This window comes from Ranitomeya variabilis, chromosome 3 (assembly GCF_051348905.1).
Source record: "Ranitomeya variabilis isolate aRanVar5 chromosome 3, aRanVar5.hap1, whole genome shotgun sequence".
In the NCBI taxonomy this organism is placed as follows: Eukaryota; Metazoa; Chordata; class Amphibia; order Anura; family Dendrobatidae; genus Ranitomeya; species Ranitomeya variabilis.
In genome coordinates, this window is record NC_135234.1 from 373,331,144 (window position 1) to 373,358,655 (window position 27,512).

The 27,512-nt window shown below is 43.7% G+C and overlaps 1 protein-coding gene and 1 long non-coding RNA gene across 9 annotated transcripts in view; one reads left to right on the top strand and one right to left on the bottom strand.

Moving 5' to 3' along the window:
• Positions 1 to 27,512, bottom strand: part of MACF1 (microtubule actin crosslinking factor 1) — a 377,759-nt gene that overhangs the window by 280,974 nt on the left and 69,273 nt on the right. For all 8 annotated transcript variants that reach the window (XM_077295969.1, XM_077295955.1, XM_077295963.1 and 5 more), the window contains exon 2: positions 21,902 to 22,127. In XM_077295969.1, coding sequence (XP_077152084.1) covers positions 21,902 to 22,103 — 202 coding nt within the window. In that variant the 5' untranslated portion in view covers positions 22,104 to 22,127. The remainder of the gene's footprint in view (positions 1 to 21,901; positions 22,128 to 27,512) is intronic.
• On the top strand, positions 20,642 to 22,058 carry LOC143816041 (uncharacterized). Its single transcript, XR_013223877.1, has 3 exons — positions 20,642 to 20,913; positions 21,001 to 21,133; positions 21,920 to 22,058. It is a non-coding gene; the product is annotated as an uncharacterized LOC143816041 (long non-coding RNA).

Here is a 27,512-nt window from a genome sequence, read left to right on the forward strand (position 1 = left end):
TGTGTAGAATGACTATTGGGTGCATTATACTTTATAAGATGTCTATGGGGGTGCACTATACTTTATAGATGACTGTGAGGTGCACTGTACTTTATGGATGACTATGGGAGTGCATTATACTTTATAAGATGACTATGGGGGTGCGTTATACTTTATGGATGACTGTGAAGTGCATTGTACTTTATGAATGACTATGGCAGTGCATTAAACATTATGGATAACTATGGGAGTGCATTATACGTTATGAATGACTATGGGAGTGCATTATAATTTATGGATGACTATGGGGTGCATTATACGTTACGAATTACTATGGGGTGCATTATAATTTATGGATGACTATCGGGGTGCATTATACTATATTGAGTGCTATGAGGGTGCATTATACTTTATGGAGGACTATGGGCTGTGCATTATATTATGTGAAGGATATGAACTGTGTAATATACTATATGGAGGACTGTGGGGAATGCATTATATTAAATGGATGACTATGGGCTGTTCAATATATTTTATAGCAGACTTTGGAATGCATTATACTATATGGAGGACTATGGGGGGTGCATTATACCTCTGTTATGGGGCCCCATGACTTGTATGTACGCCCCTGGTTAGTATAATGGTTTATTTTCTTCTATAAATTAAAGAACAGCGGCAGAACAGTGGGCATATACAAGGATGAGTGACATATGTACCAGTATAGAGGTAGCATATATATATTTTATTCAGGATTGAGGGGGAACCCGGTCCAAATATTGCATCTCCATCCTGTTTCCATCTTTCCCCGACTGCTGCTGTCTGAATGTTCTTAAAGGGGATATCTGGGACTTAAAAATAAAATGTGCCTAAGCACTAACAGGCATGTAGTTGCTAATAGAGGCAACTACCTGCCTGTTGTACTAACCCTGGTCATTGACCGCTCCTGCCAGAGATTCAGCTGCTCCCTGACAACAGAGCAGTGGTTTCTCTTCCTGTTGATAGGGCAGGACTACTAGTGTCATGCTGACTGACAGCCAGCTCCCCCAACTAGGCAATAAGGAGCCAGTTGTCAATCTGCATGACATCAGTAGTCCCACTCTGTCAACAGGAAGAGAAACTGTCGCTCTGTTGATGTGATGTTCACGGAAGTCTGTGATCGCTCTGTGCTGGCAAAAATCGGTGCTGGGCCCAACAGGCAACTATCTGCCTGTTAGGCTACTTTCACACATCAGTTTTTTGCTTCAGGCACAATCCAGCGAATGTTGGAAAAAATGGATCCGGCGCAGATTGTGAAAAATTGATGCGACGTATCCGGGTTTTTTTTGACGAATCCGACTAGCATATCCAGATAATTGGATAAAAAAAAATTTGGAACATGCTCAGTTTAAAAAAACGGAATCCGGCTCCGGAATCCTTCATTTTCCGGATCCGGCACCTTCCGGCTCCCATAGGCTTCCATTCTAGCAAACAGCCGGAAGCACCGGATCCGGCACTTCCGTCTTTTTCGCCGGAGACAAAATACGTTGCTATGGATGTTTTTTTCCAGAAACCAGAAACGGAAGATTTGACGGATCCGGCGAAAACCGGACGAAACGCAAGGTCATCCGGCGCAATCCGGCACTAATACAAGTCTATGGGGAAAAAAACGGCGGTTCAGTTTTTTTGAAAATTAGCCTGATTGAGCCTGATGAAAACCTGATGTGTGAAAGTAGCCTTAGTGCTTAGGCACATTTTTTTAAGTCCTAGATATCCCCTTTAACTGACCTCTCCGGTCTGAAAACTTCAGCTGGTGCCAATACTTCGCACTCCAGACGACTTCCCAGATGTGCGGCTCGTGTACATTTGTAAAGTACTGATCTCGCTGTGTCATCAGGCTTAAAGGGGTGTCCCTAATATAATAATATAATTATTTTCTGTGTACGAGTATGCAGAGCTGCTCAAGTTCATGGTAAGCACATACCATAGTTCCTGGCCAGGGGGAAAGCATAAGTCATTTATGATAAGTGAGTATACAGACAAAACAGTAAGGGCTCACAGCTGCTATCTTCTGCGGTAACACATATCCCTGCATGTTTTATCACAGGAGTGAGTGTGTCTATCATATCCTGTGAGGTAATCATAAATCGGGTCAGTGACATATAATCTCAAGTACTGTGGAGCTCCTACTTTACTAACTTGATTTATGATGAGCACAGAGAGCTGGACATGCAGCAGAACCACTCACTCCTGTGTTACTGCAGGCAGGGAAATGTGTTATCTCAGGCAGGGAAATATGTTACTTCAGGCAGAGAAATGTGATACCTCAGAAAGTAGCAACTTTGAGCCCCTGCTATTTCGTCTATATACTAATTTATCATAGTTGATTTATGCTCCCCTTCCATGGCCAAGATCTGTGATATGTGTCAACCATAAACTGGAGCAGCTCTGCATGGTCGAACACAGCCATTACACAGTACATATCAGGGACACAGTTATCTCAGCTCAGGAACATTTTTTAACACATCCATTTGTGGAACTTATTACTATTCCAAGATCTATTGATATGATGTACAATAACAAATTGTATTGTGGTACCGTGTTAGCCAGAAAAATCGATGTGAATATTTTTCTGCCCAATGATGACAGAAGTATTCTAGGAGTGATACCTTTATTGGCTAACCAGAAAATAATATGTTTGCAAGCTTTCAGAGCACAGTGGCTCCTTCTTCAGGCAGGATTACAAATAGATTAATAAGAAGCAAGCACAACATTTAAAGAATACTACAGGAGGACATTTGTTAGGGGGTGGGAAGTGTGATGAGTCCATAGCACAAATGTCCTCCTGTAGTATTCTTTAAATGTTGTGCTTGTTTCTTATTAATCTATTTGTAATCATGCCTGAAGAAGGAGCCACTGTGCTCTGAAAGCTTGCAAACATATTATTTTCTGGTTAGCCAATAAAGGTATCACTCCTAGAATACTTCTGTCATCATTGGGCAGAAAAATATTCACAAGATCTATTGATAAAAATGCACTTTTGTTTGTAGGACATGTAAGTACAGGCCAAAACTCCTGCACTTGAGCCTCATTTGCATAAAAATTGGATAAGGGATTACTGCGGAATGGAAACAAAGATTACAAAAAAGAACATATAGATTTAATCTGCATTACAGTTATCTAGCATAGATGTGTTTGGTTTACAGAACAAAAACTTGATGACAGGGTCCCTTTAATCTTACAGCAAAAAGTCACTCTGCTCAAAATGTCTTTGCTTTTTCACTAAAATGGGCGCTCTAGCATATTGCTATACAATAACCTACCTTTAATTTATAATCTGACAACACCATCAACTACAGCATATGGGAAAAATGTTAATTATGTGAACAGATTACAACCAATATTCTTTTGACCTGTTTGTTGACAATTTGTGGGGTCGACCACCCAAGGCTATGGAGGCTTAGAAAATATTTAAATTATTTAATGTGAACACACAAAAGTTAGGAATTTCTAGATGTGTTGCATATGATGAAGGGAGAGATGTCTCCGGGAATAACAACACTATGCCAGCAATGTCATTGCTTTAGTGATGTCACCAACGATAACATTATCAGGGGGATGTCAGAGATATGAGCAGGTGGGATCCACGTAGTTTATCATCATATGCAATAGTGTCACAGTATTAGGTAGGTCATAGGGCTGGTGGTCCGGTCATAAAGGACAAATGTTAGTGAACTTGCCCTACATGTCCCAGAGTGAGTATTGACATCACAGCAGAGGTTGTAGTAGCTATTGGCATCAAAGGGGTGGTAGTGTAACTGGTGGATGGTCACAAAGGCTGCACTTAGTAGCCTGCTGGAGGCATGGTTTGTCTCTTTTAAAGGGATTCTGTCAGCACAGAATGACTGTTCAAATCAAGTACAGGCGTGTGGTGCATCATGGCAGGGCCAATCATTTATATACACCTTCCACCTGCCTGTTTTCCATTTATCTCCACCCTCCTCTTCATCAATTCACAGCTCTGGCTTCACAGAACCAGAAATGGGCAGCGATAGATGTAAAAGTGAACTTAAATGTTTGGCCACATCATGACGCACCAAACGCTCTATTCTATTTGACAAGTCACTCTGTTAATTGACAATCAGTTAATCTTATCAGGCTAGTAGATCCACAGTGTAAAGTGATGATGTCAAAGGGGAGATGATGCTATAACAAGCAATGTCAAAGAGACTTCTTGGATTATCATATGATGTGTGATATCAGAGCTTCTATAAAGTCACAACTATTGCCCATAAAAAAGGCATTTTATTGCTTCTATAGCAAATTATGCTTGGTTCTCAGTTCCTTAAAGCACTTATACCCATTAGACTAAAATGTCTGAATCCGCCAATATCAAAGAGTTTGGCTGATGGTCTAATGCGTATGGGGTTGCTGGCTGACTGATACTAGGGGAAGATGTCAATCACACATGTCAGATTTTGGACTGCTGCTCTCATTGTTCTCCTGAAGATAAACTGCAGGGAGTGGTATTGGTCAGCGGCTTTCTCATAGAGAGCACAGGAATGACTCGGCCAAAGGAGTGCTCCTCTGTATCAGTGAAAGTGTCTAATGTGTTAAAGAACAAGGACTAATGTTACAGGCTATCACATCACCAATGGCTAACAACAGACAGTATGGCGAATACACAAGGGTTGTCCCATGCTGAGAAACAGATGCCACACTGTCAGTAAAAGTGGACACAAGGAGTCAGGACCATGAAGTGGTTTAAAAATCTGTTTCTCTTTTATGCATAAAAAAAACCCAATGCAAAATATGACAGTTCCACAAGTCACCAACCATTCTTACGTTATTCCTCTACACACTGTATATAATTGTTCTTTATTAGTTGCCAATTGCATCTTAATTCACTCTATGTAAGGAGCCAAAATATAGAAGTTCTATTCCACAAGCAGCTGCCTAGAATGATTTAAAAAGTAGTACAAACAATGTCGCAAATATAGAGCCACGCCTGTCTGTAATCTCTGTGTACTGTCTATTATATAGGTGTTTCCAGGATCTCTGTAATGACTTACAGAAGAAAACACATTAATAGAGGGACTTAACATTAACTGCAAGGGATCAAAGACATAATAAAGGAGGCATCTACACCTATCCCCTTACAACTTCACAACATGATGAGAGACATAACTCAAAAAATAATAGCATGTTGAGTCTCGCTGTTTGTTCTCTACATATAAGAGTAAATGATTTTTTTATCTCGGTTTCCTGTCACATACTTCTGTATAGCAAGTATTATACTACTATATAATATATCCACTATGGAAAGAGAATTTTTTTATTGGAATGGGCACATCGACACATTAGACAATTGGGTATAGATAAAGTACTATAAAATTATTATTTTAGTATCACAAATGCAGCAATATCATATCACCTAAGTAATTTATGCTACAATATTTGTTATTTACATGAAGCTGTCAACTATCTACCCTTTTTGATCCTTTCAGATGGAATGATCACCGAATCTGATGCTTGTAAACACACCCTTTACAGTAAGTGTAATTATGTACTAATAAGTAAAGGTATAAAACCAGTTCTACGTGATAGCTAAACGTCAAGCTTTATAATGGGGCCACTTCAAAGATTTTACTAAATTGCTGCATTATCATTAAATCTTCAACAGCATAATTTTCTTGTACATTAGAGACAGCATCTGCACCGCTATCCCTGCTCCACCGGTGTAAAGGGGCTCCAGTGGTAGCAGGCACAGCTTCTCATCCACTCATATGGTTGTTTCTGCTACTGCAGTTCAGCCCCATTTTCTGGGCTATGCATGAATAAACATTGAACGGTACCCCTTTAATCTGTTGGACGTTGGGGGATCTGTGTATAGGATCTTCCCTAATAACTGTCACAAGGGTGTCACTGCCCCCTGGCGGGTAATGAATCACATCTCTTTAGAGATGGTGTAATTCATGTCCCATACTAATTTCAATTTAGTTTCCTCTGGTGCTGAAGAGGTTAACAACCCTTTCTATACTGGTCAGAAACATGCAGCTCCATTTCAGCTGCTTCTGATCTGGGTATTACCTCTTCCTTCTTACACTTCTTCCCCTGACATCACCCCTACCCTAATTCAAAATACCAAGGATTGTCAGTCTGCTGTCTTTAACATCATGTCCTCCCTCTATCTGAAGCTAAATCTCTCCAAAACTGAACTTCTTGTGTTTCTCCCCTCTACTAACCTCACTCTACCTAACATCGAAATTACTCTGGAGGGTTCAACCATAACTCCCAAGCAGCATGCCCGCTGTCTTGGGGTCATATTCGACACCGAACTTTTCTTTACTCCCTATATCCGATCACTCACTCGCTCTTGTCACCTGTATCTTAAAAACATCTCCAGAATCCGACCTTTTCTCACCTTTGAAACTGCTAAGACTCTTAAGGTACCTTCACACTAAACGACATTGCAACGAGAACGACAATGATCCGTGACGTTGCAGCGTCCTGGATAGCGATATCGTTGTGTTTGACACGCAGCAGCGATCTGGATCCCGCTGTGATATCGCTGGTCGTTGCTGAAAGTCCAGAACTTTATTTGGTCGTCAGATCGGCGTGTATCGTCGTGTTTGACAGCAAAAGCAACGATGCCAGCAATGTTTTACAATGGTAACCAGGGTAAATATCGGGTTACTAAGCGCAGGACCGCGCTTAGTAACCCGATATTTACCCCGGTTACCATTGTAAAAGTAAAAAAAAAAAAACACTACATACTCACCCTCTGATGTCTGTCACGTCCCCCGGCGTTCGCGCTGCTGCTCAGAGCTTCCTGCACTGAATGTGTCAGTGCCGGCCGTAAAGCAAAGCACAGCGGTGACGTCACCGCTGTGCTTTAGGGCCGGCACTTACACAGTGCAGGGAAGCTGAAGGCGAGGGACGCGACAGACACGGCAATGTAAGTATGTAGTGTTTGGTTTTTTTTACATTTACACTGGTAACCAGGGTAAACATCGGGTTACTAAGCGCGGCCCTGCGCTTAGTAACCCGATGTTTACCCTGGTTACCCGGGGACTTCGGCATCGTTGGTCGCTGGAGAGCTGTCTGTGTGACAGCTCTCCAGCGACCACACAGCGACGCTGCAGCGATCGGCATCGTTGTCGATATCGCTGCAGCGTCGCTTAATGTGACGGTACCTTTACTGTCGCTCTTATTCATTCTCGTCTAGACTACTGCAACTCTCTTCTGATCAGTCTCCCTCTTACCAAACTTTCTCCTCTCCAATCCATCTTGAATGCGGCAGCCAGGGTCATATTTCTGTCCAGCCGCTTCACCGATGCCTCCATCTTGTGCCAGTCATTACACTGGCTACCCATTCGCTACAGGGTCCAGTATAATGTCATCTCTCTCACCCACAAAGCTCTCCACAGTTCAGCACCGCCTTATATCTCCTCTCTCATCTCTGTCTATCGCCCTACACGTGCCCTCCGTTCTACAAATGACCTAAGACTAACATCCCCCGTAATCCGAACCTCACACCTCCGTCTCCAAGACTTCTCTCGTGCTGCGCCAGCTCTCTGGAATGCACTTCCCCAGACGATCAGACTGATACCTAGCCCCGACCTATTCAAGTGTGCTTTAAAAACCCATCTCTTCAAACAAGCCTACCACATCAACTACTCAGTAAACTAACTTTGCCCTGTTCCCTCCTTCCAAATATTATTCTGAATCTGCACCCTACTATTCATCTGTCTCCACACCCTCCATGCACATGATAACTGCACTTGATACTTGACTATTGCACTTAAACACACGGGCTGATGACCGGATCATGCAGCTTTATATGAAAATCCCTATTTACTATAATTGCCAGACCTGAAATAACAAGCACTTTTCACCTATTGTGTCCCCCTCATTTCCTTGTAGATTGTAAGCTTGCGAGCAGGGACCTCACTCCTAATGTCAATGTTTAAATTGTCTTAACTTGTATTGAATTTATTGTCTGTACATGTCCCCGCTTAATTGTAAAGTGCTGCGGAATATGTTGGTGCTATATAAATAAAAATTATTATTATTTATTTTATTATTCCTGTAAAAACTGGTCAGACCGTAATTTCCTTGCCGGTGAAACATTTGTCTTCTGCTGTGTGCTAAAGCTAAGTGGTTAGAGTAGAGTTGCTGTACTAGTGATCTATGGTTTGCTGTTGTGTGTGTCTCTTTATCTCCTGGTCCCTGTTCTCATTTAGTTTATTTCTCCCTGTCCCTATCCTCCCTATTGTTGTTTAGTGCTTTTGTATGAGATACACACGTGGTCAAAATTGTTGGTACCCCTCATTTAATGACAGAAAAACCCACAATGGTCACAGAAATAACTTGAATCTGACAAAATAATAATAAATAAAAAAAATCTATGAAAATTAAAGTCAGACATTGCTTTTCAACTATTCTTCCACAGAATTTTCAAAAAATAAAACTCATGAAATAGGCCTGGACAGAAATGATGGTACCCCTGAAAATAATGTGACAAAAGGGACATGTTAAATCAAGGTGTGTCCACTAACTAGCATCACAGGTGTCTACAATCTTGGAATCAGTGAGCGGGCCTGTATATAGGGTTACAGATACTCACTGTGCTATTTGGTGACATGGTGTGTATCACACTCAACATGGATCAGAGGAAGCGAAGGAAAGAGTTGTCTCAGGAGATTAGAAAGAAAATTACAGACAAACATGTTAAAGGTAAAAGTTATAAGACCATCTCCAAGCAGCTTAATGCTCCTGTGACCTACAGTTGCACATATTATTCAGAACTTTAAGATCCATGGGACTGTAGTCACCTCCCTGGACGTGGCCGCAGGAGGAAAATTGATGACAAATCAAAGAGACGGATAATACGAATGGTAACAAAAACCCAGAAAAACCTCTAAACAGATTAAACATGAACTTCCAGCTCAAGGAACATCAGTGTCAGATCGCAGCATCCGTAATTGTATGATCCAAAGTGGACTTCATGGGAGATGACCAAGGAGGACCCCATTGTTGAAAAAAATCATTAAAAAGCCAGACTGGAATTTGCCAAACTACATGTTGACAAGCAACAAGGCTTCTGGGAGAATGTGACAGATGAGACAAAAATGGAACTTTTTGGCAAAGCACATGAGCTCTATGTTCACAGATGGAAAAATGAAGCATATCAAGAAAAGAACACTGTCCCTACTGTGAAACATGGAGGAGGCTCTGTTGTGTTCTGGGGCTGCTTTGCTGCATCTGGCACAGGGTGTCTAGAATCTGTGCAGGTTGCAATGAAATCTCAAGACTATCAATATGCAAATTGCCTCTTCAGAGAAAAAGAGGACTGAACTCTATAGCGCCACCTGTCGGAAGTAGCGATCCTAAAGGTTACAATCAACCCTTTAACAAGTCTTGTAATATGACTTAGGATAAAAGCCAAATCAGTATCAAGGGATTCTAGAGAGAAATGTGCTGCCCAGTATCAGAAAGCTTGGTCTCAGTTGCAGGTCATTGGTCTTACAACAGGATAATGACCCAAAACACACAGCTAAAAACACCCAAGAATGGCTAAGAGAAAAACACTGGACTATTCTGAAGTGGCCTTCTATGAGCCCTGACCTAAATCCTATTGAGCATCTTTGTAAAGAGCTGAAACATGCCGTCTGGAAAAGGTAACCTTCAAACACGAGACAACTGGAGCAGTTTGCTCTTGAGGAGCGGGCCAAAATACCTGTCGAGAGGTGCAGAAGTCTCATTGACAGTTACAGGAATCATTTGATTGCAGTGATTGGCTCAAAAGGTTGTGCAACAAAATATTAAGTTAAGGGTACTGTCATTCTGTCCAGGCCTATTTCAAGAGTTTTATTTTTTAAATATTCTTTGGAAACATGGTTGAAAAGCAATGTCTGACTTTCATTTGTTCATTTTCATAGATCTTTTATTTATTACTAGATGGTGGTCCGATTCTAACGCATTGGGTATTCTAGAATATGCATGTCCACGTAGTATATTGCCCAGTCACGTAGTATATTGCCCAGCCACGTAGTATATTGCCCAGCGACGTAGTATATTGGCCAGCCACGTAGTATATTGGCCAGCCACGTAGTATATTGCCCAGCCACGTAGTATATTGCCCAGTCACGTAGTATATTGCCCAGTCACATAGTATATTGCCCAAAAACGTTGTATATTGCCCAGCCACGTAGTATATTGCCCAGCCAGGTAGTATATTGCACAGCGATGGAGTATACAGCACAGAGCCACGTAGTATACAGACTTAAAATAAAAAATAAACATATACTCACCTTCCGAAGGCCCCTTGAAGTCCTGGCCCTATGTGCGGTGCACGCGGCAGCTTTCGGTCCCAGGGTTGGTATGAGCGTAGGACCTGTGATGACGTCGCGGTCACATGACCGTGACGTCATGGCAGGTCCTTCTCGCAGGACGTGTGATGACGTCGCGGTCACATGACCGTGACGTCATGGCAGGTCCTTCTCACATACCATCCTTGCCACCGGAACCTGCCGCTTGCATGGAGCGGTCACCGGAGCATCGTGAGGAGCAGGAAAGGCGGCGGATGGTGAGTATAGCAGGTTTTTTTTTATTATTATTTTTAACATGACATATTTTTACTATTGATGCTGCATAGGCAGCATCAATAGTAAATAGTTGGGGACACACAGGGTTAATAGCAGCGGTAACGGAGTGCGTTACACCACGGCCCGTTACCGCTGCCATTAACCCTGTGTGAGCAGACTGGAGGGCATTATGGAGCGGGCACCGGGCACTGACTGCAGGGGAGTAGGGGAGGGACTAATCGGACTGTGCCCGTCGCTGATTGGTCGTGGGAGTCATGACAGGCAGCTGCCGAGACCAATCAGCTACGTGGGATTTCTATGACGGAAGTTGAGGACAGAAAGATGGAAGTACCCCTTAGACAATTATATATATAGATTACTTTTGTCAGATTCAAGTTATTTCTGTGATGATTGTGGGTTTTTCTGTCATTAAACGAGGGGTACCAATAATTTTGAACACGTGTGTATGCCAAACCCGAGAAGTGTATGCTCTCGGTTGAGGAGATCTCTTTCCTTGGATATGTGTTGTCATCCACTGGTTTTTGCACGGATCTGGTGAAAGTCCAGGTGGTATTGGATTGGGATTGTCCTGAGAATTTGATGGTGTTACAAAGGTTTTTAGGTTTCGCCAACTACTACCGTAAGTTCATCAAAAACTTTTCGGTAGTAGCCAAACCTCGGACAGATATGACTAGGAAGGGGACAGACTTCTCCAAGTGGTCAAGTCCCGCAAGGGTGGCATTCAATAATTTGAAGAGGTGTTTTTCATCTGCCCGGATCCTCATACAGCCTGACGTCTCTTAGCCTTATATCGTTAAGGTCGATATGTCTGAGGTGGGTGTGGGTGCTGTGTTGTCGAAGGGTAAATGGTAACCATGTGCTTCTTTTATGAAAAAACTGTCATCTGAAGAGTAAAATTATGACATCGGTAATAGGGAACTCTTGGCAATCAAGTGGGCTTTTGAAGAGTGACATCATTTTTTGGAGGGAGCAGTTCATCCAGTTATGGTAATCACGGATCAAAGAACCTGGTCTATTGGGAATCAGCGAAATGTCTAACGCCACGACAGGCAGGATGAGCATTGTTCTTTACCAGGTTTAACTTTTTTTCGTCACATATAAGCCGGGGAACAAAAACATAATGCAGATGCCTTATCTCATTGTTTTCCTGTGGGAGGAAATAATTGTGAACTGGTACCTATTCTTCAAAAAGGGGTGGTTATAGTGTCTATATGCTCTGATCTGGAAAGAGAGGTTGTTGATACTGAAGGGGACGCCCCTGCTGCCTCTCCACATGGTAAACTATTTGTTCCTGTTAATCTTCCTCTAAGAGTCCTTAGTGAACATCACGATTCAGTCTTGGTCAGACATCTTGGTAATAAAGCCACCACTGATCTTCTTACTCAGCGTTTTTGGTGGCCATGTGTTCATCTGGATGTCCGGAAGTATGTAGCTGCCTGCAGTGCTTGTGTGCATTCTAAGACCTCTCATACTCATCCGTTGGGGACTCTCCAACCATTGGAGATTCCCAGCAGACACTTGTCAGTCGATTTTTATCACGGATCTACCCGTGTTGTCGAGGAATACTGTAATTCTGGTGGTGGTAGATAGATTCAGTAAGATGTCTGATTTTATCACTTTACCAGCTTTACGGAACGCCAAGTCCTTGGCACATATTTTCATCAGGGAAATTGTGAGATTATATGGGATCCCGACCGATATTGTTTCTAACTGGCAAGTACAGTTTGTTTCCAAGTTTTGGAGGGCATTTTGCACCCGTCTGGGGATTCATCTGTCATTTTCTTCTGCATTTCACCTACAGTATAATGGGCAGACTGAACGGGTTAACGAGAATCTGGAGACGTATCTTAGGTGTTTTGTGTCTGATAATCAGGAGGACTGGGTTACCTACTTACCGCTAGCCGAATTCCCTGTAAATAATCGTTGTCATGAATCTACTGGTAAGTCCCCGTTTTTCAGGGCGTATGGGTTCCATCCTCAGTTCAGCTCCTTTAATAAAAATTGTCCTTCTGGATTACCTGAAGAGGAAAGGTTTTCATCATCTATTACATCCGTTATGTCCATATGGCAGGGGGTTACTAATAATTTGAGGAACATGGGATCAAAATATAAGAGTGTGGCTGATTGGAGACGTTTCATGTTCGATATCATCACCACTACCACCATCTCCTGTCACTGTTGATGGAAACTTGGAGTTTCAGATAGCGAAAATCATAGATTCTCATTTAGTTCATTGGTCGCTTCAGTATCTGGTACATTCGAGGAGGTACGGTCCTGAGGAGAGGATGTGGGTACCAGCATCTGATGATCATGTGGCCAGACCGATCCGGTCTTTTCACATGGCACGATAAACCCAATCCTGAGGTTCCGGAGGTCCCTCGTAGAAGGGGAGTACTGTCACGGGGTTAACGCAACAGAGAGGAGCCAGAAGACCGCAACATCTGATTGCTCCTACTCCTGCGCTGAGAAGAAGCATGTCTCCTTCTTTTTAATGGTGTTTATTTCTTTTGGCAGAACTGGGGTTAATAAGCCATGTTGGAAACTCTGAGCTCTCAGCTAAGCTCAGTTAGCCACTCCCATCCCCTTTATAATCTGGATTCTGATTCAAACACACGTCAGAGCTAGCTTTTGCTGCATAGCTTAGGAGGAGAGGTGTTCATATGAGAAGGAGTTTTGGAGGCGTTATATGTGACTGTTGCGTGGTTTGTAAGTGTGGTAATTGCCTTCTCTCCTCTTAGTTTGTTTTTTCCCCATCTCCACTCCCTGGTGCATTCCTCTCTTATGTGAGTGAATATTTGTATGCCTGGTATTTTCAGTTACCCCTTTGTTTGTGTAGCCTTGTTTGTCAGGTTGGTGTACTGCAGTGCACAGTAGTGCCCCTCTTCCCTGGGTGTGGGAATAGAACAGACGGAGGGTTAACTCAGGAGATAAGGCAAGGGTGGCGGCCCCAGCATCTTCACCTTTAGAAGTATCCCGAGTAATACAATGATCTAGTGCGCCCCCTAGTGGTAGGGATAGGGAAGGAGCCTCTGATCCAGGGCCACCAGACAGCTGAGTTGGGAGAACATCACTATTATGTCAGAAGGATCACGTAGTGCGGTCTTCCCACTTTCATCAACATGATGTTCCGCACGCCCTTGTAGACACGTAATGTCAGCTTGGTACAGTTTTACACAGACACGCCCTGTCCACACGGGCCCAGGGAGACACGGGTAGTGAGAGAATGTGCCCCCACAGTCACTGACGTGTCACCACACTTGCCTACAACCTTGAAAGGCTGAGAGGTCCCTTTCACTAGCACCAGTGAAACAGCACCTGGTCAGTCCGGTTGGACTGCCACAAGTTCCTCATTAGATATAAACCTGGTCCGTTAACGGGATTATATTGGCCATAAACCAGCCCCGGTAGCATGGAAAGTTAAATTATATATTTAATCGCCGTAAGGGCACACTAGGCAATATACTATAAACACAATGGTTATTCATATACAAAAGTCAGATATGCTAAAGATATAAGCAGATGGATCATGTCAATCACCAGTTTGATGTTCAACCATGTGTGTGCTGGGCTGCATCAGGCATGGGCTACCAGATGATTCTCGACACATTACTCGACACGGCCCCCACTTTCGAAGTGAACAGCAAGCATAGCAGAACAAGAGCATATTGCCTTTACCCCCTTGGTTGGTCACATCCTTTTTCGCCCCCAGGAGGGTCCTTATCCTCCCCTGGAGCTTTGTAGATACATCTCCCAAAACCTATAAAAGATCATAACTTCCCAACAGAAGGTCATAGGGCGGCGGTTCTGACGCTATGGGGTCCGGCTGGGCCCCTGTTACACTTGGAGACCAAAAACAGCATTGCTACCTGGCTCCTACCAGCCATTCTATGTATCTCCCCACCCTGAGGTGTTAGAATGGATTGAGACCCTGGAAGGTGGTCGGTCCGTTCCAGTGATCTGGAAAATGTAACCAGTATGTGGCTAGGACGTACAATAAGTCCATATTCTCCTTATGAAATCATAGCTGACTCAACAAAGCAGTTAGACCGCATGGTATCCACAAGGGGTTTTCCTGTAGGAGCTTGGAGTCTGCTAGCTGGTGGTGGTGTGAATTTCTTCTCTGAAGCTGAGAAGGCTGTGCCCCCCGTCCCATTTATAAAGTACTTGTGTACCAAACAGCTCCTTATAAAGTAGTAATGGCCCAAGTGCCCTCTTATAAAGTAATAATGCCTTGAGTCTCGCTTTTAAAGTAATTATGCCTCTTCCACAGCATCGGACAGGAGCACCTTGGGCCAACCAGAGAAAATCATTCTTGGGGCCCATTATGTAGCTACATAGAAATAAATACACGACCACTTATTGTGCGATAAAACACGCTAATATCATGGTATAATATAAGGTAGTTCATGTCTTAATGATATAGCGGAGGTTGGAGTAGTCACCTCATAGAATATAAAGTAGCCCCCTCATAGACTATAATGCAGCCCTCATAGAATATAATGTAGCCCCCAATAGAATATAAAGTAGCCCCCTCATAGAATATAATGCAGCCCTCATAGAATATAATGTAGCCCCCCATAGGGTATAATGCAGCCCCCCATAAAATATACTGTAGCCCCCTTCATATAGTATAATGCAGACCCCCACAGAATATAATGTAGCCCACTCAGAGTATAATGCATCCCGCTCATAAGGTATAATGCAGCCCCCCATAGAATACAATTTAGCCCCTCATAGGGTATAATGCAGCCCCCTCTTAGGGTATAATGTAGCCCCCTCATAGGGTATAATGCTGCCTCACTCATAGGATAACATGCAGCCCCGTTCATAGGGTATAATGCAGCCCCCCATTGGGTATAATGTTGCCCCTCTCATAGGGTATAATGCAGCACCCCTCATAGGGTATAATGCAGCCCCTTCATAGGGTATAATATAACACCCCTCATAGGGTATAATTCTGCCCCCTCATAAGGTATAATGCTGCACCCCTCTTAGGGTATAATGCTGCCCCCCTCATATAGTATAATGCAACCAGGACTCATTGAGATATATATACACATATATACAGCTCTGGCAAAAAATTAAGAGACCACTGAAAAATGTTCAGTTTGTCTGATTTCTCTCTTCATAGGAATATTTTTGAGTAAAATTTAAATTGTTATTTTATTCTATAAACTTCTGACAACATGTCTCCAAATTTCAAGCAACGCATTTTGTATTTTTTTTCTGAAAAGGAGAAATGGTCAAAATTTAAAAAAAATAACCAGTGCTTTCAGACCTCAAATATGCAAAGAAAACAAGTTAATAATCATTTAGAAACAACAATACTAATTTTTTAACTCAGGAAGAGTTCAGAAATCAATATTTTGTGGAATAACCATGATTTTTAATCACAGCTTTTATACGTCTTGGCATGCTTTCCACCAGTCTTTCACACTTCTCCTGGTGCAAAGATGTAAGCAGTTCTTCTTTCTTTGATGGCTTGTGACTATCCATCATCCTCTTGATTACATTCCAGGGGTTTTCAATGGGGTTCAGGTCTGGAGATTGGGCTGCCCATGACAGGGTTTTGATGTGGTGGTCTCTTAATTTTTGCCAGAGCTGTATATATATATATATATATATATATATATATATATATATATATATATATATATATATATACAGTGCCTACAAGTAGTATTCAACCCCCTGCAGATTTAGCAGGTTTAATAAGATGCAAATAAGTTAGAGCCTTCAAACTTCAAACAAGAGCAGGATTTATTAACAGATGCATAAATCTTACAAACCAAAAAGTTTTGTTGCTCAGTTAAATTTTTATACATTTTAAACATAAAAGTGTGGGTCAATTATTATTCAACCCCTAGGTTTAATATTTTGTGGAATAACCTTTGTTTGCAATTACAGCTAATAATCGTCTTTTATAAGACCTGATCAGGCCGGCACAGTTCTCTGGAGTTATCTTGGCCCACTCCTCCATGCAGATCTTCTCCAAGTTATCTAGGTTCTTTGGGTGTCTCATGTGGACTTTAATCTTGAGCTCCTTCCACAAGTTTTCAATTGGGTTAAGGTCAGGAGACTGACTAGGCCACTGCAACACCTTGATTTTTTGCCTCTTGAACCAGGCCTTGGTTTTCTTGGCTGTGTGCTTTGGGTCGTTGTCTTGTTGGAAGATGAAATGATGACCCATCTTAAGATCCTTGATGGAGGAGCGGAGGTTCTTGGCCAAAATCTCCAGGTAGGCCGTGCTATCCATCTTCCCATGGATGCGGACCAGATGGCCAGGCCCCTTGGCTGAGAAACAGCCCCACAGCATGATGCTGCCACCACCATGCTTGACTGTAGGGATGGTATTCTTGGGGTTGTATGCAGTGCCATCCAGTCTCCAAACGTCACATGTGTGGTTGGCACCAAAGATCTCGATCTTGGTCTCATCAGACCAGAGAACCTGGAACCAGTCAGTCTCAGAGTCCTCCAAGTGATCATGAGCAAACTGTAGATGAGCCTTGACATGACGCTTTGAAAGTAAAGGTACCTTACGGGCTCGTCTGGAACGGAGACCATTGCGGGGGAGTACGTTACTTATGGTATTGACTGAAACCAATGTCCCCACTGACATGAGATCTTCCCGGAACTCCTTCCTTGTTGTCCTTGGGTTAGCCTTGACTCTTCGGACAAGCCTGGCCTTGGCACGGGAGGAAACTTTCAAAGGCTGTCCAGGCCGTGGAAGGCTAACAGTAGTTCCATAAGCCTTCCACTTCCGGATGATGCTCCCAACAGTGGAGACAGGTAGGCCCAACTCCTTGGAAAGGGTTTTGTACCCCTTGCCAGCCTTGTGACCCTCCACGATCTTGTCTCTGATGGCCTTGGAATGCTCCTTTGTCTTTCCCATGTTGACCATGTATGAGTGCTGTTCACAAGTTTGGGGAGGGTCTTAAATAGTCAGAAAAGGCTGGAAAAAGATATAATTAATCCAAACCAGTGAAGCTCATTGTTCTTTGTGCCTGAACTACTTCTTAATACTTTAGGGGAACCAAACAGAATTATGGTGGGTTGAGGGGTTGAATAATAAATTACCCTATGAAAAAACTTTTCACAATTTAAAAAAAAAATAAACAAAGAAATTACATTATTTTTTGCTGCAGTGCATTTCACACTTCCAGGCTGATCTACAGTACAAATGTCACAATGCCAAGTTAATTCCAAATGTGTAAACCTGCTAAATCTGCAGGGGGTTGAATACTACTTGTAGGCACTGTATATATATATATATATATATATATACAAACACAATACTCACCTCTCCCTCCCTGATCCCACGCTGATTCCGACTCTGCACTGGTATCAGCAGCTGCACTCACTGCTGTCGGCCCGGCACACAGTGGGTACGCGATGAAATGATGTCATTGTGCACCCGCAGTGTCAGAGGCAGAGGGGAATGATGGGAGAGGGAGCATCATGCTGATACAGTTGAATGCGGCGCGCACTGGGAGGCGGTGCTGGCACCGGGTCCCCCTGATTTATGGCCCCATAGCGGCCGCGTGGGCTGGGGGCCCCTGGAGGAGCAGGGGCCTTAGTCTGCTGGCCCTGAAAGAGGGCAGTGTTAGCCACAGCCTGCGGCTAACACTGCCCGCTATTAAAGTGAAATGGATATTCACCTCTCTCCACGCCCATGGGGGTGTGGGGAAGGGTGAATATACATTTCCCTTTAGCAGCGGGGACAGGCTTTAGCTGCAGCAGCCAGCTTCTGCCTCCTGTTACCCGCTGCTGCTCCGCTGGCACTGGGGGCCCCCATAGCAGCTGGAAGACCCTGGAGCAGTGAGAGCCCTAGGCAGCTGCTGGCCCAGTATGCCAGAAGGTGTCAGTGCCTGGGTCCACTGGAGAATCCTCAGGTTCTCCGGTGGGCCAGTCCGACCCTGCTCTTCCATGCCCCCTTAAAAAGTAATAATGCCTCTTAAAGGAACCCATTACAAGTTATATTCCATTGACTTCCCCTTATCATGTATGTAATATTGCCCTGAGAGCCAATATTATCAGTAATAATACCACCTGAGTGTCCCATCAACAAGTAACAATTTTTAGTTTCAAACATAGCCCTATGGACAATGTAATATATGCCAGTTCTTGTGAATGGCTGTATGAATTACAGTCAGATAGAGACTTAGGTAAAAAAAGTGTTAATGCTCCACAGTTTGCCTATAAAAGAACACAGAATTTATCAGATGTGCTGGTTCATAACCGGTTACTACCAGTAGATAACAACTGGTTAAAAAAGAATGCTCCACAAGGGAATTATAAATGTGGCAATTGCAGCTATTGTCATCTGCGTATTGTTAAACATCCTTTGCAGATTGGTTCAATTTCACATTCTGCCTGTGATTTCATTTCATGTAAAAGTAAATTTGTGGTGCATGTTCTATACTGCCCATGTTTATTTTTCTACATTGGAAAAACTATTAGACCTATGGTCACCAGATTTAGAGAGCATTATAATTCCATAACTTCAGGCAAAGGGTGTCTAAGATTGATTCAACACATGAAAGAGAAGCATAACTCTAACCCCGATTTATTACGTTTTGCCAGTCTAGAAACAGTTAAATATCCCCCACAGGGAGGTAATCACAACAAATTAGTAATGAAACATGGAGCCAGATGGATTATAGAAGCTAATGCCCAGGGTCGGATTGGATTAAATGATAGGTTGGATCTATCTGCATTTTTGTAAAAATATATTAGTCTGCAATGAGTATGTGATTACATGTTTTTAATTCTACTGTATGCACACTTTCTAATGTTTGCACATTTTTAATGTTTTTTGTACACATGCCAAAAGCCTTGAGAAAGGAAATGACGTGGTAATCACGCACCTGGACCCCTTGAAGCGCACATTGCGCGAAACGGCCGTCGTCCATTTTCCTTTCCCCGCATCCCTCTGCACACCTGCCGCTTCCATGGACTTTATTTGTTACTACCTTTAATGGTTTAATAAAGACTACGACTTCACTGCAAACGGGTGAGTGCCGCATCTTTTTCAAATTTTTAAGTTAAAATAGCCCTTATGAGGGCTATTATAGTTATACCAACTATTCTCATACGGTGGGGAAAAGGTTTCCCAGATCAACGACTCTCCATGTCAACAAGGCATCACAGGAAATTTAGTGCATAATATATCTTAGAAATGTACTTTAGATTAATTTGAACATTTTGTGATAGGTTGTGCCATATTCTTATTCCTATCACAGTAAGAAAAATAAAATCACATCAATGTGAATTTATCACCAGGTTTTTGCTACCCCATCTGAGAGCAGCATGCTGTAGCAGCCTTAACCCTGATCCAAGCGACGTATCACTTAATGGGCTGCTTGATGCAGTTTTGATAAAATAACTATTTTATCTTCTGTACATCTACCAGTTCTCTGACTGCTGAGCTTTGTATAACCCCGCCCACAACACTGATTGGCCGCTTACTGTGTACACTGCATAGGCAGAAATCTGCCAATCAGTGGTTGAGGAGAGGTTTTACCGAGCTCATGAATATGAAGGTTTACTAGTCCTCTATTGATGATCTCCTGGTAATAAAAGAGTGATTTTATCAATATTACAGCAAGCAGCCCAGTAAGTGATACATCACTGGAATCAGGGTCTCTCTCTCCACATTATGCTGCTGTCAGATTATGCTGCTGTCAGATTAGGTAGCAAAAGATTAATGACAGATTCCCTTTATTTGCTCTTGTCCAAGGTTCTCGTATGAGAGAAGCCCTACAAGTTGTCTTAATATAGAGGTCATGATCTTCGTGCACAGAGCAGTGTATGACGGGAAAAGTTAGAAAAGCAGCGTAATGTTGTGTAATGCTCTCTCCTTTAGGGTTTCAATGAAAGACAACTTCACGTTTTGTGCAGTGATCTGGGTAAATCAGCTGAGGAGAGAATCTCGAATTGGCCAACTAAGAACAAAGGCTAGAAGGGAAGGCCGAGGCTCTCCTCTCACTCCTCAGAAGCAGGAGAGGGAAGCTCAGTTACCATGGCAACAAGAAGAATGGCTGCTCAGGCTTTTGTGTTGCCATGGAAACAGATCATGCGATCAGCCTGCATCTACTTAAATATCCCACCTCATCTATATAAGTAACCGGCACTTCTTAGCACACATTCTATTTAGATTCCCCCAGTTCCTAGATCCTTTCCATATAAATGTACCTTTCACAACAGGGTGGGTGCTCAATTACAGAAGGGAACAGGAATGTGAAGAATAGATTTTATACATGGAAGATGGTTTATTTCCATTCTACGACACTGCCTCATGTCAGGTATTAAGGGATATGTCTGTGTATATGCATACATGCCACCACAGGTAAGTTATGAATGACATAGCCACAAACAGGACATTCTGCACATCATCACCAGCCAATACTTTGCGTAATCCTTTTGTTCTTTATAGTGTGATGTGATCCTTTGGCAAGGAAACAAAAAAAATTGCAATAACCTTTTTCACTGCCAAGTTCGCTGACAAGGACAATTGTAAACACCTATCCATTAAATGGGAGGATTTGTGCTTCACCCAAAGGAGTAAAGTGAGTTTTTTTGTAGTCATTGTTCCTATGTTAACAAAATAAAAGATCTATAGGTTATATTAGAATAGTAAGAGTTCAGTGTTATAGTGTTTTTAGAAAGGCCCCTTCTATACCACTTTATGGATCTACAGTACCTGCCATTACTAAATTGTTTTCCCATATGCAATGTAAATGCCATGTAAATTTATATAGATATTAGAATTCCATCCTAATGCATGATACGGTCTGCTCAGCATCCCCTTGGCTTAAATGGCTGATGGCAATATTGGCAAACATGCTCTAGGCCTTTCAAGGTAAGGATAAGGTAGACAGGAGGACCACTGTAAAGCCCCCCATGCACATTAGACTAATGTTGGCCAACCCTCCGATAATGACGTGTTTGGACAGCGTTCTAATGTGTATAGGGGCAGGGGACAGATGATTGCTGATGGAGGTAAGGATCTGACATGTCCAATTTCAGACTGCATCCTTTTTTCTTCCTGAGATAATCGACTGCCAGAGATGTCAGGCAGCAGCTCTCTCACAGAGAACACAGGAGAGCTTGGCCAAACGGGATCTCCTATGTATGGAGAGACGGCTGAGAATGACCGAATATTCAGCCAACAGCCATATAAGGTGTATGAGGGAATGGTATCATGCATGAGATTAGTACCATACTATGATTGTTTCATCTCTAGGGGCCAGATATACAGTTTGGTTAGATGTAGACAGGACAAGTTTTGAGACAAGCAGATGGTAGCCCAGCACTATGTACTGTTATGGACTCACCTGCTACTCTAACCACAGCTCTCTCCGCTGGATCCAAAACTGAGTCCTTGCTTTGCCTCTTCTTCTGTTCATGGCGTGGCAGATTCCATGGGAGAGTGTCGCCTGGAGGACAAGGGGACAAACTTCCAGATCTCTCGCTCCGACATGACCTCTCACTACGATATGACCTCTCACTGAGGGTTTCTTCATCTGAAGATGACATGTCCTTAGAAGTGTGAATGTCACTCTGTGAAATAAATAAAACTTTCTATTAAAAATAATTCCTTCTCCATTGTCTCTAAAGTAAAATAATGCCTATTGTTTATTGGAGGATATACCTCTGTAAAGGTCTATACGATCAAGCAGCCTGAAGAAAGAGCCTCAGGTAGAGAGTCAAGACACGGCGCCATTAAAACTACAAAAAAGGTGAGCAGATGGTATTTGCAACAATGATAAAGTCTGATAAAAAGTTGATTGGAAATTACATCTAAGGCCTCTTTCACACTTCAGTCTTTTGGCATCAGTCTGAAACCGCCATTTTCCTCAAATAGCGGATCCGCCATTTTTTTTTGGCGGATCCGCTATGTTCCCATAGACATACATTAGCGACGGATTGTGGCGGATGGTCGTCCGTTCCATCCGCCATGCGACGGATCCGTCGAAATTTGGCAGACGTTGTCTATACATTGACGGCCATTGTAACGTTTTTTGTCTGCGCCTAATTGACGGTTCGCGACGGATCATTTCATAGAATGGGTGCCTATGGGCGACGGATCCGTCGCGAACCGTCATTTGGCGGATCCGTCGGCCCAATCCGTTTTTTTCAATTGAGCATGCTCCAAAAAGTAGATACTTTGCCCAGACAACCCCAAAACTATATAAACAGGACAGGTGGGCCTCATTCCTCAATGTGCCATCAAGAGAGAACAAAGTGCCAGCCAGCAAGAGAGACAGACCCTGCCAGCAAGACAGACCCTGCCAGCAAAACAGACCCTGCCAGCAAGACAGACCCTGCTAGCAGCCAGCAAGCCAGACTCTGCCAGCAGCCAGCAAGACAGACCCTGCCAGCAAGACAGACCCTGCCAGCAGCCAGCAAGACAGATCCTGCCAGCAGCCAGCAAGACCCTGCTAGAGACTGCCATGTGAGTACTGCCATCCAGCATGAGTTCTGCCAGTGTGTCTGTGCGTGTGTGTGTGCCCGCCTTGCATGTTTTTATTTTTCATACTGTGCTGGTATTTTGAATGGCTGTGCTGTGACATGTGTGTGGTGTGTGTATAAATGCCGTGTGATGTGTGTGTCCTGCATTTTTGTTATTTTTCATACATTAACATACTGTACTGGTATTTAAAATAAAGAGCAGTGTAGCTTCTACTTTCCAACCAAAAAAAAATAAAAAATTGTAATAAAAATTCCACAAAACTGTCCGTAGTATGATTTCAAGATAAATTTAAAACTGGGTCTACATTCAATAAAGGTTTTTGAGGTTTTATATACAAATGCGGAATGCAAACCTTTGGTCTAGAAAATGTTATCTGGTTTTAGAAAATAGTAACTGTAGGGTAACCATAATTAACATTTTTGGGAATTGGTATTTTAACTTTGAATGAGGGAAATTTTTTATAAGGTTGAAACTGTATCTGGAGGAGGGGGTGGGGTAGGTTTACCAACATGCACATGGCGCATATCAAGTTTGAAGTAGTTTTGGTGTTGTTTCCAAGGAATTTTTGGGGGAAACAGGAGGTGGAGGGTTTTGCAGCTTGCGCATCAAGCATATCAAGTTTGAAGGTAACAGTTAACACAATTTTTTTTTTTTTTTTTTGGTGTAGTAATTTTTTGGGGGGGAATCAAAATGTATGTTGGCATACCAATACATAATCATTCTAATTAAAACTGTGTTTAAATTGTAAGATTCTTAGAGGAACCAAGAAAGGGACCCAAGACAAACGCAGCAAGGACCCAAGACAGACACAGCCAGGCCCCCCAAGTTTGGAAAACAGATGTAAGTATAAAGTCCCGAAAGCTGTATCTATCCTTTTGTATAGTAGCTTAGAACTCTCTTTATACTTGCAGATTCTTAGGGACCCAAGACAAACGGGACCCAAGACAAACGGGACCCAAGACAAACGCAGCAAGGACCCAAGACAGACGCAGCCAGGCCCCCCAAGTTTGGAAAACAGATGTAAGTATAAAGTCCCTAAAGCTGTATCTATCCTTTTGTATAGTAGCTTAGAACTCTCTTTATACTTGCAGATTCTTAGGGACCCAAGACAAACGGGACCCAAGACAAGCGGGACCCAAGACAAACGCAGCAAGGACCCAAGACAGACGCAGCTGCAGCGCCCCAGAGTCCTGGTTGTTGCAGTACTGTTGCTCCACCACTAAGGGGAGTGATGGTATGTCCGATGGCACTTAAGGAGTTCACCTGACCAGGTATCACAGACACCAATACACTTCACAGTCTGGCCTCCAGGGGGAGCAAAGGGTACTATGTATTAGGCCACTCCTCACAATCTGGTAAAACTGGGGGTTGGATAGGAAGTTAGTCAGAAGCTGACTGGGTTGGAACCAGGCAACATCCTGTGGCAGAGGGTGTTGCGGGGGAAAGATTCAGGGGGGTCCCTGTCAGGGGTGGGATCCTGACAGAGGCCTAGCGAACAAGATAGAGCGTTAAGGAACCGCGCCTGCACTACATCGCGGCGGTATCTCAAGAAAGGACAAGAAGCGAGGTTTATTGTGGAGACGTGAGAAACGAGATCACAGCAAAAAGGAGATAATACCAGTAGGAGTCGTGCCATAAGATCGAGGCAACATCCTACTGTGGCGCGTAGCCGGTGGCCGGAACGCCGAGGAAGTATTGGGCTCCAAGCATTACTTCAAACCAACGGCAGGACAGTTAATTATAGGTTGGCTGTCTCACCTAAATCACCTAAGCAGACATAGGAGGCAATTGTGGGAGAGGGGCGACACTAGGGTCCCGGAAGAACTCCAGGCCTACCCGTCATATGGGTGCGTCCTAGCCATATCATCTGGGGGACGGAGAAGAACATCAGAACAGATACAAGTTGTGAGAAAGAACATCAGAAACAGACACAACAGTTGTGAGGACTATCCCGCGGTGCTCAGCAGGGAAGTACTACAACACACAGGTGCTAGAAGGTAGGCACTGATTTCCACCTGCAAAGGGAACTCTGGAGGTGCCTTCGGACCGGCCGGTCTCAGCCAGCCCTGTTAGCAGTACTCTGGATTGAGGATCCTGAAGCCTTCAGTAAAGAGGTAAAGAGACTGCAACCCTGTGTCCTCGTTATTCATCGCGACCTGCACCACGCACCATCATCACATCTTTCATTGGACGCCCCTTAGCAGGGTCACGGACCGGGTCTAGCCACCGTGACAACCCCAAGACCGAGACAGAGAGGCCCGGTACCGGGTACCCCGCGGCCCTGCGTCTGGGGGCGCTCCACAGCCAGGCCCCCCAAGTTTGGAAAACAGATGTAAGTATAAAGTCCCGAAAGCTGTATCTATCCTTTTGTATAGTAGCTTAGAACTCTCTTTATACTTGCAGATTCTTAGGGACCCAAGACAAATGGGACCCAAGACAAACGGGACCCAAGACAAACGCAGCAAGGACCCAAGACAGACGCAGCCAGGCCCCCCAAGTTTGGAAAACAGATGTAAGTATAAAGTCCCTAAAGCTGTATCTATCCTTTTGTATAGTAGCTTAGAACTCTCTTTATACTTGCAGATTCTTAGGGACCCAAGACAAACGCAGCAAGGACCCAAGATAGATGCTGGAAAACAGGACCATAATGTCTCCTTCTGAGAGCCCCCCCCCCCCTCACATCGTCAGCCACCTGAGGTGATTTTTTTTTTTATTCATAAATTTTTTTTGGTACATCTCTGGTATCATATGTTTTTGAACCCTATATGTATTTATTCTGTTTTCACAGGAAGCTGAAGCAGAGGGGCTTCCAGAAGGAGACGGGCAGGGTAGAGAAATGCAAGGAGCCGGAGCGCATAGTGTAAGTTTTGCAGAGACAGATCCTCACATAAAGCACACTACACCCAACACAAACATTCAGCACAGCACACACACAGTACATATGCCTCCATCCAAGCACATAATTTATTTATTTATTTATTTTTTTATTAGTCTTCACAATCCGGGGCTCGACCTAGAGTTACTCAAAGCACCTCCCATAGTCGTCGGAATGCTAATCGCGGCAGTCACCGAAGAGTAAGTTCCTTTTTGGTTTGGTGTTTAGTAAACTGTAAAATTCATGTGGTACAATCTTTCCCTTTATAATTTTTTTTTTTTTTGTTAAGGCTTCACAGCGTGCTCCCAAACAGACTGAGGAAGAGGAGGGGATAGATGTTGACACCCTCATCCAAGAGGTTCAAAATCAGGAGCCGCTGTGGAACATGTCGGACCGCCGCCATGCTGACCAGTTCATCACCCGACGGCTATGGGAGGAAGTGTGCAGTGCTGTTCTGGAGAACTGGGAGGAACTCGACGCTGGGGCCCAGGATCTAGCGCGTAAGTATTCACACTTCATTACCTTATGTTAGCATGATTTAATGTGTTGTATAGTAACCAATTTTTGCTTTATCTTTCCAGGTAACAGGGTTATCGTGCGGTGGCGGTCACTCAGGGATCGCTTCAAGAGGGAGTTTAACAAGGAGATGCAGGCCCCAAGTGGATCTAGAGGACGCAGGAGCAGGTATAAATATGCCAGAGCCCTGTCGTTCCTCCGCTCCACGCTGCTGAGCAGAAAGTAAATATTCAACACCACATGTTTTCAGTCAAACTGTTAAAATGTGTAACCTTCATATTTTTTGGGCAGCAAGGGCAATTGTAATATCAAGATACTAAATTTTTTTTTTTCTTCTTTAACAGCACTGTCTGCAGCACTCGGGAGCCTGCATCAGAGAGTTGCACCCCTCTGGAGCGATCTCTCAGGAGTCCGCCACCGGGGACCACGTCGACCCCTCTATATCTGTACCTTCCCTTTTGTGTGATCCCTCGGCCCCATCCACCAGCGCTGGAGCAGCAGGGCGGACTTCATCACTTGAAGCTGCAGGTGATGAGTTAGAGTTCCCTTTACCCCACCCCTCTGACACTGCCGCAACATCTAGACCACCTTTGGGGTCAGGACGGCAGCGCCAGAGAGGTCAGGAAAGGAGCTATGCGCCTGAGTTTTTGCATCTGAATGCAGCCTTCCAGAATGCCATCAAGCTTTTGGGTGAGCAAACATCTGCTGGATACAATATGCTTAACAAAAGCATACTTGAACTCAGCAGTCGTCTGGATAGGATGCATTCAGATGCAAACCAGTCACCAAGACACTGTTTTTTTCAGTCAGTCCTCAGGCACATGGAAAATCTAACTCCTGACCTGCAGATGCATGTGATGCAAGGCTGCCACACTGCTCTAGCGCAGGCGATGTCCCAAGCCCCTCTACCTACCCTTCATGTTTCAACACCTTTCCCCTCTCAAGCCGCCGTCTATCCTCCCATCCATCCTCCTCCCGTCCATCCTCCTCCCGTCCATCCTCCTCCCGTCCATCCTCCTTCCGTCCATCCTCCTCCTGTCCATCCTACTTCTCCTTCGCCATTCCTTCCTTCCCCCCTCAG